Consider the following 18,674-nt stretch of genomic DNA (forward strand, 5'->3'; position numbering starts at 1 on the left):
AAATTGAAGTTAAATCAAAAAAATTTGTGCCCCTAAAAATATCTTTATATCCTTTTTTATTGAGATTCTTTCACTAGAACTTTCTTCTTAATTAACGATTACGTTAGTGATATAGAGTTTGAACAATGTAATCATTATCGTATATTAACTCAATAATAAGTTGTTTTCTCTGTCTTTGTTTCTTCCAACTTCTTTAAGACACTTTGTTTAACAGGTCATTGATTGGGCGGGAAACATACAATGAATGTTTACTTTGTTTGAGATGTATCTTTCTGGTCTAGCTGTAAAATAGTCATTACTCATTAAGCGATTCGCATATAACTTTAAATATAAAACATTCATTTGTTGTCTGAAGATAGTACACTACTACATAACGGTTATATTAACACATAATAAACGAACTACCTTAGTTCATATAGCTTATGTAAATGAATTGGAGATATGAACTACGGAATCCTAAGGAAGCTAACTATAAGACAATACAATTACAAATTAATTTCTAGGATTGTTGGACAAAACTCGAAGAGTTTTGCGAAAGTTTAAGACAACTGAGAGTAAGTTATATAAACGGAAAAAAAATGATGATGACTCAGTATTGGCACGGCGCATGCGTTAATACGGAGCCGATTGCCCCGTGTTGTGCGTTTGTAGAACGCCTTGGGAATGGAGACGGTCCGTTTAGTGTGTTTGCGGTCATCAAAATGGCTGCCAGTGACAGTAAAGCTCCCCTTAGAACGGTTAAAAGAGTGCAGTTTGGTATCCTTAGTCCCGATGAAATTGTACGTAAAAAATCATAAATAATAATTCCGAGACGATGGAACGTGTTATTTCGCTGTAACGAGACTGTGTCGCCTGTTAAAATCGACGTTTTGTGTGTTACGCTCAATAGAATTTTGTGCGCCCAGAGAGTCGCATGTCGCTGAACATGCGTTGCGATTTGAGTGATTGGCGGGATTTCAGCGACTTGTCGTTAGAGTTTTAGATCAATTCGCGGCTTTTTGCAGTTACGTACGGGTGCATGGGATGAGGTTTTTCCTTATCAAAGCATATGTCGCCATTAAGCATTCAGTATTACCTGTTACGCGATTTATTGCAACGTTTCTCATTGTAAACAACAATTTTTGGGCAAGGTCGGATCTGAAGTGAAATCCTAAATTGATATTGTTTGGTCGAATTAATTGAACCGTTTTTTCGATTGGGATGTCCCGAATTTGCAGGACGCTAAAAGAAAGCTATGTGGGCCATCTTAAAGAAACTGTTTTCGCCGAATCTGCATCGAGAATTATGGTTTGCCTACTGTGGTATATATATACACGATATATTTAGATATATATATATAAATGTATATGTGAAATATTAAGAAATCACTTAATATTTTAAAATCAAATTAATATTTTATTCACAGTATGTATTCTTGGTCGTTAACAAAAGTAAAAAATATCTAAAAAAAGTATATTTTATAGTGTTAGTTAAGATGTATGAGCGTCATCTGATTTTGGTTCATTGTTTTCCTATGTGAAACTGATAAATATGACTAATAATCGTTAAACGTCTGTACGTGAATAATTGATAATATTGAATTATTCATAAAAAATAAAATTTCTTATAACCATTGGTACATGTTTTACAATATTTTTACAATGTAAAAAGTATCTGTTTAAATTTTATAATGAGTAAGATAGTTGAAGGTTTGTATAATTTTTTTATAAAAATTTCGTTAAAAGTTATTCGTATAGTAATTTACTGTATTTTGATTTTTCGGGATCAAACATCCTTAAAGTTATATGATATAAGCCATCATCCGAAATCGAGCACTTTTTGTGTAATTTGGTACATATAGAAAATTCTCTACAGATTTATTATATGTATAGATTTTTGTGGACACTATCTACATATTACAAAACACATTCGAGGTTGATAAATCAAAGAAATTTTAATAAGATCGTTTGTTTTTCTAAATGAAAAATATTTTAAATGTTGAGCCATTATTAGTCACTGTTGTGGCAAGACTCATCAAAAAGCTGTCAGGTAGATTCTGCTCTACAAATTTGTTATATGTATAATTTTTGTAGAATACCTATGGAATAAGTAAAACACATGAAAAATGTCTGTGTCATAGGAGAGTACCATAACTTAAATTTTTTGTTATTTCCTACAAATCCTTTTACTTTCCGGGATAAAAAGTATTCTAAATGTTGACTCGGGATGTAAGCCATGACTGTAGCAAGTTTCATTCAAAAATTCCTCGTATAGTTTCTGGCTAATGCGCATAGATAAAGAAAATTCTCCAGAAATTACTATAAATGTACGGATTGTCGTGTACAATACATATGACACAAACATGATTATTTTGGAAAAATTAATTTATTTTCTTAGATGAGAGATCTTAAATTTTGAGTGTCAGCCAAAATCTGTCTACTAGATTCTGTCTGATTTGTATGCATTTAAAAAATTTTTCTACAAACTTACTATACAGTGCGGTCCATTTGAAACCTTTATGAAATTTATATTTTTTGTCCAATTTTAACAAACTTTTTTCAATTATAAGGCGTGATAATATGTACTATAAACAAAATGTCATTTTCTTTGTCCAAAACGAAAACCTACAGGGTAATTTTTAGGCATGAAAATTGAAAAAATCCAATTTTTTATACCAAATCTAATTACGTTTCAAGGGGTACTTGATTCAGTGATGGGTATGCATATTCATAATAAAAAATTAATATTATATTCTTTTTATGAATATATTTTTTAAATCAAGTAGTCTGTGGAATATACAGTCTAAAAGCACAACTTATCTTATTAATTTGTGGTAGAATTAACGAATTAGGTGTGGTAATAACTACGAACTTACGAGAAAGATATAATAAATTAATTGAATTGAACAGTAGATTCGTGGAAGTAAATAAAATTTGGGTATTAAGAGTAATAGTATAAGAATGGTAGTCTAATATTCCAATATTTTTGAAAAATAATATAATTTGTATTATTTGTGTGACTACTTGATTAAAACAGTTGAACCTCGATAACTCGAAACATGATTTGCCAGAAAAAAATCATCAAGTAAAAATTTCACATAATTTTCGCCCTGGACTGAACCAATTTACTTCGGGCTATCCAAGTTCGACTGTATTCATAAAAAGAATATGATTTTTAATTTTTCCACAAAATTATGAGTATGTGCATATTTTTTTTAAAGTTTGGTATATACCCATTTCATGGGGTGCTTAATCCAGTGGTGTAGTTAAATTTTCTATAATAAATTCGTTAATATTTCCTCAATTTTTATGCCTAAAAAATTACCTTGTAAGTTTTGATTTTAGGCCAATAAACGCGAAATTTACGAAGCACATATTTTCATGCTTTACAATTGAAAAAAGCATTTGTCAAAATCGGACAAAAAATACAAATTTGGTGGGGGTGTTCCGTTTTCAAATGGAAAAATTTTCTTTTATACACGTATAAATTTAGTGGGTACTTACGTGGATGTGGTTGATAAATACAAATGTCACGGTGTCATAGAAAAGCTTCATAAACTTGATTTTCGTATGACAAGTATTTTAAGTGTTGACGTGAGATATACGCCATCTATGTGAAGTAGTTTCTGCCCGATGTGCGTATACACAGATTAAGCATTATCTACATTTGTTAGAGGATTAATATAAATATATAAATCATAAAGTAATGTAACTTCATACTTTTTTAATTGTTGCAAACATTATTTTAACAAGTTCTTGGCCTGATGTGCAATTTTATAGAGATTTATTACCTATGTATTTTCGTGGACACATACAATAAAACACATTTGTTCTTCATAAATTTAATGCCTTTGTGTCATACGTAACTCATTTTTTGATTATTTTATTTTTCAGTATAAAATATCATATCTTGATTCAGGATGACAAAAAAAGGTTTCTACAATTGTTTATGCAGGAATAATTTACCCAATATAAAATGTAATAATATTTTGATAATAACGGAAATATTGTGCTGAGTATTTGAAATTTGTCAAGTTCACCTTTGTCTATGGAAATACAGTAGTTTCTAGGACTTTATACAAGTCACAAATAAGCCATTATGTCAATTACAAATTAAAAAAAGATTTCGTAATTGTAAGCACTGATAGCTTATTTGCAACCATCGAGTGGATATTTGAAATTATTATTTGCAAAAATCTATCCATGTTCATTTATGTCTATGGTCGAAATAAACAGGTCTGGATTAAAATCGTTTACATTCTTAATTAGTAATATTAGTTTTTATTAAACTTTTATTACATTTTTAAACGATTTTTTTACGATAGTAAAATATAATTTTATTCTTTTCTGTTTTATATGTTACCTACCGATGGTTTGTCAATTTTAATAAAGTAACAGTCGAGTTTTATTAGGCAGTATAAAGAAGCTTGATGTTATACGGAAAACTAAGATGGAAACTATTAAATATGACAAAAATAATTAAATTTTCAATTTTGCTATTCTATCAAGTTTAATACAAAAACTTTAATTCTAGGGAATGCCTACATAGAATGTTCTATTAATTTTTGTCGTTGATGCAGCTTTTAATATTGCGTCAGTAAATTTAATTTTGTGTAACATTTATTATTACAATAGTTTACATATACACGATATATTATTAATAAATAAAATAAAACATAGTGTTATTAGTAATCATTCTGAAGGGTCTAATCTATTAAGGTTATCGTTATTTTATAATACAGTTTGATTTTTTTCATTCTTTTGTAATATTGTAGAAATTTAGTAACTCTTTAGTAAGATACGATATCTTATAAGAGGTATGCACGTTATTGAGTGCAAGTTTACAGCTTTAACTTTAAATCAAATGTACCATAAAATCAAATTAAAGTCTCACAGGGAGATGCACGAACCATGAACACAGAAATAACACGTTCAGTCGTCGGTATGACTTCAGGGTTTGTTTTAACATTTTTAATAATCCGTTTAGCGTCGCATGTCAGTCACAGAGGGCGGTATCCGCTTCCCGGAGACGATGGAAGCGGGCCGCCCCAAATTGGGCGGTCTCATGGACCCACGACAGGGAGTTATTGACCGTCACTCCCGGTGTCAAACTTGCGCCGGTAACATGACCGAATGCCCTGGTCATTTTGGACACATCGAACTGGCAAAGCCAGTGTTCCATGTGGGCTTCGTAACAAAAACCATAAAAATTTTAAGATGCGTTTGCTTTTTCTGTAGCAAACTGTTAGTCAGTCCGGTAAGAGTTGGTTAAAAAATGGAAGAAATTTTTATTACTAAGATTTCTAATATATTATAGAATAATCCAAAAATAAAAGAGGTTGTGATGAAGTCAAAAGGTCAACCTAGAAAGAGGTTGGCTTTTGTGTACGACCTTTGCAAAGGAAAGAATATTTGCGAAGGTGGTGATGAAATGGATGTCGGTAAGGAAGGTGAAGACACCACAGGAAAGAAACAAGGTCATGGTGGTTGCGGCAGGTACCAGCCCAATATTAGGCGAACAGGCCTAGACTTAACTGCAGAATGGAAACACATAAATGAAGACACTCAAGAGAAGAAAATTGCCTTAACGGCAGAAAGAGTGTGGGAAATTTTAAAGCATATTACAGGTGAGATTATAAATACAATCAGTAACCAGCCACATCACGGTATTAAAATCTGACATTAACGTGACTACGAGACTCATTTCTTCGGATTTTAAATTACAACCAAATTTCATTGTAGACGAGGAATGTTTCATTCTGGGAATGGATCCGAAATACGCGCGTCCGGATTGGATGATAGTCACGGTATTGCCGGTACCGCCTTTACCCGTGCGACCAGCAGTCGTGATGCACGGTTCGGCCAGGAATCAGGACGATTTGACACACAAACTGGCCGACATTATCAAATCGAACAACGAGCTGCAACGGAACGAAGCTGCTGGAACTGCTGCACACATTATTCAAGAAAATATCAAGATGTTGCAGTTCCACGTGGCTACTTTGGTTGACAACGACATGCCTGGTATGCCAAGGGCAATGCAAAAATCCGGCAAACCTTTGAAAGCAATAAAAGCTCGGCTGAAAGGCAAAGAAGGACGAATCAGAGGAAATCTTATGGGTAAACGTGTGGATTTCTCCGCACGTACTGTAATCACACCGGATCCGAATCTTCGGATCGATCAAGTCGGTGTGCCCAGAAGTATAGCACAGAATATGACGTTTCCAGAAATTGTGACACCATTCAACTTTGAAAAGTAAATGAAATCCGCTAACGTTTCAATCCGAAACTAATTTTGATGTTACGTTTCAGGATGCTGGAATTAGTGCAAAGAGGTAACTCACAATATCCCGGCGCAAAATACATTGTTAGAGACAACGGTGACAGAATAGATTTAAGGTTTCATCCTAAGCCATCCGACTTGCATTTACAATGCGGTTACAAGTAAGTGTTCGTTTCAAAAAATGTGAATATGCTTATCAATATTTGTTTTTTTTTGTTCTAGAGTTGAAAGGCATATACGTGACGGAGACCTGGTAATATTCAACCGTCAACCTACTCTTCACAAGATGAGTATGATGGGTCACAGAGTAAAAGTATTGCCGTGGTCCACATTTCGCATGAACTTGTCCTGTACTTCGCCTTACAATGCCGATTTTGATGGAGATGAAATGAATCTCCACGTACCACAAAGTATGGAGACGAGAGCGGAGGTCGAGAACCTTCACATTACCCCTAGACAAATTATTACCCCCCAATCCAATCAACCCGTTATGGGTATTGTACAAGATACCCTCACAGCTGTAAGAAAAATGACCAAAAGAGACGTGTTTATTGAAAAGGAACAGATGATGAACATTCTTATGTTCTTACCCATTTGGGATGGTAAAATGCCCCGACCGGCCATTTTAAAACCGAAACCGTTATGGACTGGTAAACAAATCTTTTCCTTAATCATTCCTGGAAACGTGAACATGATCCGCACCCATTCAACACATCCGGACGATGAAGATGACGGCCCTTACAAATGGATTTCTCCAGGAGACACTAAAGTTATGGTAGAACACGGCGAACTCATTATGGGAATATTGTGTAAAAAATCACTGGGTACATCAGCCGGTTCTTTACTTCACATATGTATGTTGGAATTGGGTCACGAAGTATGTGGCAGATTCTACGGTAACATCCAGACGGTGATTAACAATTGGTTGCTCCTCGAAGGTCACAGCATTGGTATCGGTGATACAATTGCTGATCCCCAAACCTATTTGGAAATTCAGAAAGCAATCAAGAAAGCTAAAGAAGATGTAATAGAGGTTATTCAAAAAGCCCACAACATGGAATTAGAGCCGACACCAGGTAATACACTTCGTCAGACTTTCGAAAATCAAGTAAACAGAATTTTGAACGACGCTCGTGACAAAACTGGTGGTTCTGCCAAAAAGTCTCTTACTGAATACAACAACTTAAAGGCTATGGTGGTGTCAGGTTCCAAAGGTTCCAACATTAATATTTCCCAGGTTATTGCCTGTGTAGGACAACAAAACGTAGAAGGAAAACGTATACCGTTTGGTTTCCGTAAGAGAACACTGCCCCATTTCATCAAAGACGATTATGGTCCGGAATCCAGAGGATTCGTCGAAAATTCATATCTGGCTGGTTTAACCCCATCTGAGTTCTACTTCCACGCCATGGGAGGTCGTGAAGGTCTTATTGATACTGCCGTAAAAACCGCCGAAACTGGTTATATTCAGCGTCGTTTGATTAAGGCTATGGAATCTGTAATGGTTCATTACGATGGAACAGTTCGTAATTCAGTTGGGCAACTTATTCAGTTGCGTTACGGTGAAGACGGTCTCTGTGGAGAAATGGTGGAGTTCCAGTATTTACCTACCGTCAAACTCAGCAATAAGGCCTTCGAAAAGAAATTCAGGTTCGATCCGAGCAACGAGCGTTATTTAAGGAGAGTCTTCAATGAAGATGTCATTAAACAATTGATGGGATCCGGTGAGGTCATTTCAGAATTGGAAAGGGAATGGGAGCAACTGCAGAAGGATAGGGAAGCGCTCAGACAAATTTTCCCTAGCGGCGATTCTAAAGTTGTATTACCCTGTAATTTGCATAGAATGATTTGGAATGTACAGAAAATTTTCCATATCAATAAGAGGGCTCCAACCGATTTATCGCCGGTCAGAGTAATTCAAGGTAAATCAATGATGTGTTATTTACATATACATTTAGATATATCATTTTTTTATTTATAGGTGTACGAGAATTATTGAGGAAATGTGTCATAGTATCAGGTGAAGATAGGCTTTCAAAACAGGCGAATGAAAACGCCACATTACTTTTCCAATGTTTGGTGAGGTCTACATTATGCACAAAGTGTGTGGCAGAGGAGTTTAGATTGAGCACTGAAGCTTTTGAATGGCTAATTGGCGAAATTGAAACACGGTTTCAACAAGCTCAGGTATGTATTTTTATTATATAATAATAATTCTGCAATACATACTTTGTCTTATCTATTTTTTTGTGAACAGTTAAAGGAAATCTCAATGTTATTTTTAAACACCACTAAAACTGCAAATACAACCGAACTATTCACGTTGCTTAAGAACCGGTTGGTCGTTTTTTGTTCGAATGATCCCATCAGTTACAAAAATATTCTCAAACCAAATAGCTGAAATGAGTCGGTTTAAAATAATAACGTATTTGTTAAAGGCAAATCCTGGTGAGATGGTGGGTGCTTTGGCCGCCCAGTCACTCGGAGAACCGGCCACTCAGATGACATTGAACACTTTCCACTTTGCTGGTGTATCCTCCAAAAACGTAACATTGGGTGTGCCGCGTCTTAAAGAAATTATTAATATTTCGAAGAAACCTAAAGCTCCCTCACTGACTGTATTTTTAACTGGGGCTGCAGCCCGTGACGCTGAAAAAGCTAAAAATGTGTTGTGTCGATTGGAACACACAACGCTTAGGAAGGTAACTGCTAACACCGCCATCTACTACGATCCTGATCCGCAGAATACGGTAATCCCAGAAGATCAAGAATTCGTTAATGTGTATTACGAAATGCCTGATTTTGATCCTACCCGTATTTCACCATGGTTGCTTCGTATAGAGTTGGATCGAAAGAGGATGACGGATAAGAAACTTACTATGGAACAGATAGCCGAAAAAATTAACGCCGGGTTCGGTGACGACTTGAACTGCATATTTAATGACGACAATGCTGAAAAACTAGTGCTACGTATCCGTATTATGAACAGTGATGATGGGAAATTCGGCGAGGGAGCAGACGAAGAAGTCGATAAAATGGATGACGACATGTTTTTGAGGTGTATTGAAGCTAACATGTTGAGCGACATGACTCTTCAAGGTATTGAAGCGATTTCTAAGGTATATATGCATCTGCCACAAACGGATTCGAAAAAGAGAATTGTGATTACCGAAGCTGGTGAATTCAAAGCTATCGCTGAATGGTTGCTGGAAACTGATGGTACCAGTATGATGAAAGTTCTCAGTGAAAGAGATGTAGATCCCGTACGTACATTCTCTAACGACATTTGCGAAATCTTCTCCGTATTGGGTATCGAGGCTGTGCGAAAATCAGTGGAAAAAGAAATGAACGCTGTATTGTCGTTCTACGGTTTGTACGTAAACTATCGTCATTTGGCTTTGCTTTGTGACGTAATGACAGCCAAAGGTCATTTGATGGCCATCACTCGTCACGGTATTAACAGGCAGGATACGGGCGCTCTTATGAGATGTTCCTTCGAAGAAACAGTGGACGTGCTGATGGATGCCGCTTCACATGCCGAAGTAGACCCCATGAGAGGCGTCTCTGAGAATATTATTTTGGGACAATTGCCCAGAATGGGAACAGGTTGCTTCGATTTGTTGCTGGATGCTGAAAAATGTAAGATGGGATTGTCGATACCTCAGGCAAATGGCGGTGACATAATGAATTCGGGCATGTTCTTTGGATCCGCGGCTACACCTAGTATGAGCCCCGGAGGTGCCATGACTCCTTGGACTCAAGCTGCTACTCCTTATCTAGGAAACGTCTGGTCTCCACACAGTAAGTTTGAGATTTACTTAACTTTTTATTTTCATTTCAATTATTTCTAGTGCAGTCTTTATATTTAAATTATTTCACAGATTTGATGGGAAGTGGTATGACACCAGGAGGCCCGGCTTTCTCACCTTCAGCAGCTTCCGACGCATCGGGCATGTCTCCAGGATATGGAGCTTGGTCTCCAACACCAAACTCACCAGCCATGTCTCCGTACATGGCGTCTCCGCACGGGCAAAGTCCATGTTACAGTCCATCGAGTCCAGCGTTCCAACCGACATCCCCCTCCATTACACCCACATCTCCAGGTTATTCACCTAGCTCCCCAGGTTATTCACCTACAAGTCCCAATTACAGTCCTACAAGTCCAAGTTACTCGCCGACGAGTCCCAGTTACAGTCCTACGAGCCCGAGTTACTCTCCTACAAGTCCGAGTTACTCACCCACTTCTCCTTCATATAGTCCGACTTCCCCAAGCTATTCGCCTACTTCCCCTTCATACAGTCCCACATCGCCAAGTTACTCACCTACTTCTCCATCATACAGTCCTACTTCACCGAGTTACTCTCCTACTTCTCCGTCATATAGTCCCACTTCTCCCAGTTATTCACCTACTTCTCCATCCTACAGCCCCACTTCACCGAGCTACTCCCCTACTTCTCCGTCCTACAGTCCCACATCTCCGAATTATTCTCCAACATCTCCAAATTATTCACCATCCTCACCGAGGTATACTCCTACATCTCCGAACTACTCATCAACTTCTCCCAGCTATTCACCTTCTTCACCACAGTACTCGCCCGCTTCTCCGAGTTACTCGTCATCCTCACCAAAATATTCACCAACATCTCCGAGCTACTCCCCAACGTCTCCGTCGTTCGGAGGAGGAAGTCCACAATATTCTCCTACGTCGCCGAGTTATTCACCGACCTCTCCAAATTATTCACCTTCTAGTCCTCAACACACTCCGGCTGCGAGTTCACGTTATTCACCATCCTCTCCAAATTATTCCCCCAGCTCACCGACTTACTCCCCAACATCTCCCCAATATTCCCCACATAGCACTAAATATTCTCCTACTTCCCCTACTTATACGCCTACTTCACCGTCTTATTCACCAGCTTCTCAAGCATATTCACCAAATCCTCCCAGATACTCGCCCTCGTCACCTAGTTATTCACCGACCAGCCCCGGGCAGGATCAAGATTAATTAAAATAGATATAGTAGTTTATTATGAATTATTTTAATTGATTAATTTTTACATGTTAATAAATTTTACTACAAGGTTTGGAACCAATTACGACATAAAAAGAATTGCAAAAAGACTGTAATTAAGTGATGGTTTTATTATTGAATATTGAGAGGAAGCATTTCTCATGTTTAGTGTATATAGAATATTTTATTATATAAAAATGTTCCAGAACATTCTTTAATAAAAAACGATAGTTTAATGGTGTTTATTTTTTACCTAATATACCTTTTACATATAATATAAATAATAAGGGAACTATAAATATGGTCATTACAAACATATGAAGATATTTAATAAAATATGATTAAAAGTCAAAATAGCTTTTTGTTATTCACGTATTCTTACATACGTAATAAAATTAGAAAAAAGCAAAGTAATAGTAAGATATTACCTTAAGTTGTCCATATCTTAGGAATCAGAAGCACTGCTACATTTATGATTATGTTAAAATATTCACTACAAATTTGATTATTAGTATATGAAATTTGGATTTAATTATAGTCATTCTTCGAATGTCGAAAGGAAGAAGTATGTATTAATTAATTATTTATTAAATATATCAGACTTAAAAATAAATAAAAATTACTCAATTATGAAGAATGTGAAATAAAATGAGTTAACTTCCAATTTAAGTATTAAAATCTGGAAGTGAAATGCTAGCTTTGAGTTTTGAATTGTGACGTGTTTGCAAAGACATTACCCACACAGCAGGGATAGGATATCTACAGATATATTAGACAAATGTGTACGACTAAAAAATATTAAAAACATACTTAAAATCACAAGTAATTAACAACTTAGTCATGTCATACATAAATATAATAATCAAAGTCTTTCACAATAATAAAGTCTAATGGACTTACCCGCTATAACCATCATGGAAGTTCATAATGTACCACTCATTTACTGGGTTTGCGCAGCAGTAGTTACTCGAGGATGAATAAGAATAGTAATATAGCTCATGCACCGGTGCCCATGGGTGCAATGCTTCACACTACTCTTAAATCATAAGATACAGAATCAGGAAAAATGTCATCAAGAAAGCGGAAGATAAATGGATGAAAAAAATAATAATAAAAAGTGTACCTTCTTCAAGAATTTAAGAGCATTATTTCTAATAAATTTATAAAAATCAATCCACTTCAGATCGCGTTTGATTGGGGAATTTTCACAAACCAAGGGTCATCAACTTCCAAGACGTTCTTATCTATTTCAAATTGAAAGATGACACCTCGGTATATTATCAAATTAATTAGGGAGAGAGTGTGGTGAAACGGATATAATTTCCTAAAAATATTCTTCGCCTTAGCCCTTACATAGTCTATCTGCTAATACCAAAACTCGATAACGGTTTCGTTTACATTCCAGGAATACTTTTCAGAAATATATTTTTTTCATTATAAGGTTATAGATAATATTGAGGCCTCAAATGAAAAAGTAGAGATACTGTTTCTACCACTTGTAATAACTTCTTCACAATATCATCAATAACCTTGAATGAAAATTTTTATTTGGGTGAGAATTCTGACATTCTCGTACCAAAATTTACAAAAACTTCAATTTTCTCAAGACAGTTCTTTATGACTTCTTAGCTAAATGTCTCCTATTCTAACCAGTCATATTTCCGTCTTAAGTCATTGACTTTTGGTGAATTGGCAGCTTGTGAATTATGAAGTGTTTATGAATATTTTTAGAGATTAATTTCTAAAGTTACATACGTTACATACTACTAATATTTAACATTTTATGCATGATCAAGGGGTCTACCACGAACCCGAGTGATATCTCACCGGTGAGTTAACTCACTTATGAAATCAATGTGGCAACAGCGCACTTCGTCTTTGTTTACTAATATTTTATACAATATTTTGAATAATTGAATCATTATATTAATAGGTTATTACTTGGTAATAAAAAAGTCCAGGAGAACTTCTACGAAAATCTATGAGATATTTTATTCGGTTCGAATGACATTATTCATGTATGGGTGTCCAAACGCCTTTTACAATGCCGGTGACTTGTATTATAGGTGAGATATGTCCCGGTGACTACACGGTTGGTGTTGATATATATATATATATATTGATACCTTGAGTGTTTTAAAGACATTATTATATTTATTTACATCAATTAGAAATATATAAAGTTTTAAATTTATTATATTTTTTAGATCTATTATGACCATGTTACGTCAACTTTATGCTTCATTTGTTAATATATAATTTGAAAATTGTAGCTACTTGCAGCTTTGTGTTTTTATACCTATAGTTTTCAAGCAGATATCATATGTAACTAGTTTATAAGTCTCCTATTAGTTGCTTCAAAAAGTAACAAATACATCGAATCAACTTAAGTTATTAACACTCAAGATAAGATGGACATCTTCAAAATGTTGAAGGGTTAAACATTTATAGAAAAAAGATAAATAGTAAAACTTAATCGTAAGTGGAACATTATGTTTTTATTCTTGTTTTTCTGAAAAACACAATTTCCCAGAAATCACAAGACGTATTGTTAGCACACATCTAGCCATTATTCCTCCAAAAACTGATGTACATATTTGTATGAATTGGAAAGTTTATCAATCCATCAATACTTACTTATTAAAGACATCATCAATTATTGACAAAATTGCAGATACGGGCAACTCTAGATGTTTCAAATGTCACCATACATCCTGGAAAATTAAATTGCAACATTGAAAATGTATTTGGGCACATACGTTGGATTGGGATGAGAGAACAATGACAAGATTGGATTTTAATCAAAGTATCGGCGCTCTCTTTCTATATATTTTGCTCATCTCTCAAGAAATTTATGGGTGCCATTCCAAACAAGAACTTCATCTTCCATTGAACTCCATTGATCATTTGTTGTCGGGAATGGACGTAGTTCACTAGTACTTTCGGATCCCACCGCACACATTACATCTTCATCTACCCAAACCTATAGAATCTCGCACTCAATGTTGATGGCGTTACCCATTACCCATTATTTTTTGTCATTGAAAATTTCAAAATATATTAATTTTTGATTGTGATACCCTTTCGTTATGGCGTAAAAGCATCATGTCGCACATAGTTTTTCGTTTTTCCATGTGTTATTCCTTCAGTTTGTGTGAAATCCATTTTCCAACCTTTTGAATCTTTCCTATGGCTTTCAGGCGATCGGAAATGGTTTGCCGAGTTATATTCAACTCGCCATCATTTGTTGTGTTTGTATATCATGTTTGTCCAATAATACTTGTAATTCATCTTCAAACTTCTTTGGTCGATTTTCGTATTCTTTGACAATAATATTTAAATCGCCACTTGATGGTTACAGCAAGATAGCCGTAAGTCTCGACAAGAATTTGATCACTTTCCTATGCCTTTTTCTTTGATTAAACAAAAAAATTATCACAGACCGAAAATGCTGTTTATTTGGCTCAACATTCGTCATGTTGACCACGAAAAAAATATCTTATTAACTCATAAACAACTAAATGAATATGTTGTATTCTAGCGGGGTGTCCTATCAACAATGCAGTTGTTTGCGATTATCTTTTGCTTCAATATGTTTTATGTATGGACTCTTGATACAAAAACATTTCAAACTTGCGCACCTAATAAATAAATTGATAGTTCACAAATTGTATTTTAATGATTAAAATATACACAAACCTTTCTTTAACCATTCCAAGTTAATTAAACATTCTTTTTTGCACTTGTATGAATTTTGTTTGGATGTCAAATTTTAAATTTTTTGTAAATATAAATTAACCTAAAATTTTAATTCCCCAAATATAAACACGAAATGCGCTGTTGCCACGTTGATTTCAGAAGTGAGATATCTCACTCGGGTTCGTGGGAGACCCCAAGATCTATATAATTATAAATAATAATAAGCGAGAGAGAAAAACTTTTGTACAGCAGCAATAACTTTTGTTTAGGAATTGAGGTAGTAGTATTTATTATTAATAATAATTGTTTCTTCAAAATTTTAGAAATCTACAATCTGTGATATGACATATATACTTCGTCCTTTTAATAATTTGGAGCAATTTATACAAGAACCAATGTAATAAAGAACTTATAAACATCATTCATGTAATTTTTAAATGGGTATGGTAGTTTCTTATAAATTTTATAATAATAGTTATTTTAATGGTCCAAATGAATAAATTATACATTTGGGCCCTTAGCTGTATACAAACAATTGTAAATTAACTCTTTCACTGATACTGAAAATCAGTGTATTCAAAGATATTTTGTTATTAAAGAATTCAATAATAAAATGCTTTCATAATCAGAAGATATTTATTTTATGAATAAATGAGGCAATACAAATAATGGCGAATGCGCTAGTCTTGTATATATAATTGGCATATTCATTATTTAACAAATTTGGTTCTTGAATTAATGATAAGCAAAAATAAAAGTGATTTACACAGATAATAACAACATTAATGATCACAATTGACAATTTTGATTACGACAACTTTCCTTACGTAGAGAACATGTTTAATTTTCTTTTTCATTCGGCGCTTTAGATCCTTCATTGTTTACTGCACCTTTTTGCTTTTTGGGTTCAGAATTTGTTTTAACAGTTTCTTTTTCGTTTTTAATATTCATTGGGTTTCCATTACTTTTCTCAGTTTCATCTGCACCAGTATTAGTACACAGTGATCCTTTCCTCCTTTTCTTAGGTTTTCGCTTTTTGACAGATTTATTTCGGCGTTTCGAAACTTTTGTATTTTCTGCTTTCTCTTGCTCACTTAAACTATCATCAGTGGCTGTGGTCTTGCTTCTATTTCGTTTCTTCCCTCTTCTTTTATTGTTAGATTTTCTAGGTCGCTTTACAGACTTCCTCTTCACCTTCATCTTTTTTCTACTATCTTTGTTTTTGTCAGTATCGGGACTTTGGTGACTCGAATCCGGACTACTGGGACTGACATCCCTCGCGCTTTCTTCGCTGTTGGTTTTGTAGTAAGGTAATTTATCTTCGTCATTCAATGTTTTCCAAACATCCGATGCCAGTTTTGTCACATCTGTAACCTTTACGCCGGCGTGCGCTCTCTTGAAATCCATCAGGTACATATCATAGGGCATGTTCGGTGGGTTTGTTTGATCATTGTCGTTGTTTTCAGGAAAATCCATCGCTGCAATTTATATGTAATTTCTTAAGATCATAATTTTGACAAATGCCAAGTAAAAAATGTCAACTTATTGTGTAAATGCAAAATGACGTATCACATTGTTAACATATTTTAGTTTCATTTCCCATCATTCTAGATAATGAAATATATCTTATTTAACAATTTTCGAATTTTATATAAATAATAATTTCATTCATAGAACAACATTCTTAACTTCTAAAGTTAATTTTCTAGACACCCAGAGCCGTTTCCATTCATTCAAATAAAATCTTTATTGGCAATTATTGCTTATTTTAAGGTACTACTAAAAAACTTTTTACTGGTAGTCTTTAGATTAGATTATTTTAATATTCTATATATTAATATATAGAAAAAAACGGAGACAAAAATGAAAAAGCTAATCGATATGTTTGAAAGCAACGCATGACAAAAAATAATTCTTATAAAAAAATTCACATGACAAAATATTGCTTATTGTAAAAGAAGTTTAGAACCTGAATAAAAACTCAAAAAAAAAAAATCTTAATCTTAACAATTTTTTATCATAAATTTAGATACGTAAATCATAATCTTCATCCACGCAGTCGTATTCTAATTCTAATTTGCTTAATTTTTCTTAATTATCTCTTTGGATTAAAAAAATACTAGATATATATTAGGGATGTTACGGATTAAGAATCCAAACACTCCATGGGACTAATAACGACAAAGATTAATATCAATCGAGGATACAGTCTGTACAATACTGGTACAAAGTAAAGCAATTATTTTAAAGATGTGCGTATATATTCGTCCAGATTATTATATTTTTTTGAAACAGAATCAAAAAGATGTTTGCAAAATTACCAATGTTTGCAAAATTTTTTGATAATAGTCAGTGCTCCACAAGAGTTTGTTACGTGTTAAACTTTACTTTAAGATGTCCAGTATCAGATATTTATCATCAGATCTAAAAAGTCGAATTGTAGAATATTATGAAAACAGTGAAAATAAATTAAAATTACAAAACGATTTAATTTAAAGAAGTGAATAGTGTCTCGCATTTCAAAGCAGTATGCGTATTTTAGACGTTTTATCAAAAATGAAGACGAGCAGATCAACAAGCTTCAAGATAAAGGAATCATTTTTTGGTCCATTTCAAATTAAACAACGTGTTCAACAATAACTTAATGTAAGCGTTGGTTCACGAACCATTAGTCGGTATATGAAACTGGATTCTCTGCCAGAAGAGCATCCAGAATACTGAAATACACGACATAGATAAGATTCCGTTTATTCTGGACCATGAATAACTGGAAAAAAATAATATTTAAATTTTATTGAATAACGATTGAACAACGACATCCTCGTAATGGAAGATAAATTCTGAATATATAATGGAATGGATGGAGGATCATTTATGGTGTGGGGCTGCTTTTCTGGTTTTCTTCATAACATTTATTTGCTGGAGAAACTGTTCCACTGAGGCTCATCTTTCAACAGGATACCGATCCAAAGCTATATTAAAACGTGATTTAAACAGGAAAATATTAAAGTTATGGAGTGCCAAGCTAATCTTATATAGAGAATATAGAGATACTGTGAGAGATTTTGGATAAGAAAATATGGACAAGAACATACTTAAATAAAGAAGAAATTTTTAGTGTATTAGACCAACCAGCCATAATTTCCAAACCTAATAGGAATGTTCCGATGATGTTAAGAAGTCGTTAACAAAAACATATGTTATAGAAAGTATGTTTCCGTTCTTTTTCCAACTTAAAAATTATTTTTTATGTAAAATAGTAAGACCAAATTTATGCTAATATATTTCTTAATCTTTAAGAAAATTATTGTAGTTATTGCAATCTTTTCACAATGCTGGATATTTATTGTGAAACAATTTAATTTCTCTACTTTCTACCAGAAATGTAAATATGATTCGATTGTTTAATTGTTTTAACCGATGCGTTGAAATAGTTTAAATGTGTATATGTCTGCTTTTAAAAACTGTACAGAATTTAAGAAAATTATTCTTAATATTATAATTTACATATTATATAAAAAGTGGAAGTATTTGGTTTTCAATATGTTTTTCTCGTTTGGGAAATCTCATTTCTGCAAACATTAATTCTCTTGTCATTTTTTTCAAGAACTGGTATGTTTATTTTTTCTTGATTACAAGATATTAATAATTAAAAACAATAGAACTAAAAGTAACTTAAAAAGTAAGTAAAGCACAAGTTAAA

General features: G+C 33.9%; 1 protein-coding gene across 1 annotated transcript; it reads left to right on the forward strand.

The window, feature by feature from the left end:
- Positions 1–674: 674 nt before the first annotated feature.
- On the forward strand, positions 675–11,508 carry LOC109605616 (DNA-directed RNA polymerase II subunit RPB1). The gene is made up of 9 exons (XM_020022211.2): positions 675–779; positions 4,966–5,235; positions 5,296–5,605; positions 5,721–6,234; positions 6,291–6,422; positions 6,484–8,183; positions 8,243–8,448; positions 8,700–10,062; positions 10,143–11,508. Exons 1-9 carry the CDS (start codon positions 702–704, stop codon positions 11,264–11,266), a joined length of 5,697 nt encoding a protein of 1,898 aa, XP_019877770.2. The 5' UTR covers positions 675–701; the 3' UTR covers positions 11,267–11,508.
- The last annotated feature ends 7,166 nt before the right edge of the window (positions 11,509–18,674 follow it).

This window comes from Aethina tumida, chromosome 1 (genome assembly GCF_024364675.1).
Source record: "Aethina tumida isolate Nest 87 chromosome 1, icAetTumi1.1, whole genome shotgun sequence".
In the NCBI taxonomy this organism is placed as follows: Eukaryota; Metazoa; Arthropoda; class Insecta; order Coleoptera; family Nitidulidae; genus Aethina; species Aethina tumida.

Coding starts and splice junctions, on each gene's coding strand:
- LOC109605616 (XM_020022211.2), top strand. CDS start 702: ATGGCTGCCAGTGACAGTAAAGCTCCCCTTAGAACGGTTAAAAGAGTG. Junction 780..4,965: donor TCCTTAGTCCCGATGAAATT/GTACGTAAAAAA, acceptor TAATCCGTTTAG/CGTCGCATGTCAGTCACAGA. Junction 6,235..6,290: donor ACACCATTCAACTTTGAAAA/GTAAATGAAATC, acceptor GTTACGTTTCAG/GATGCTGGAATTAGTGCAAA.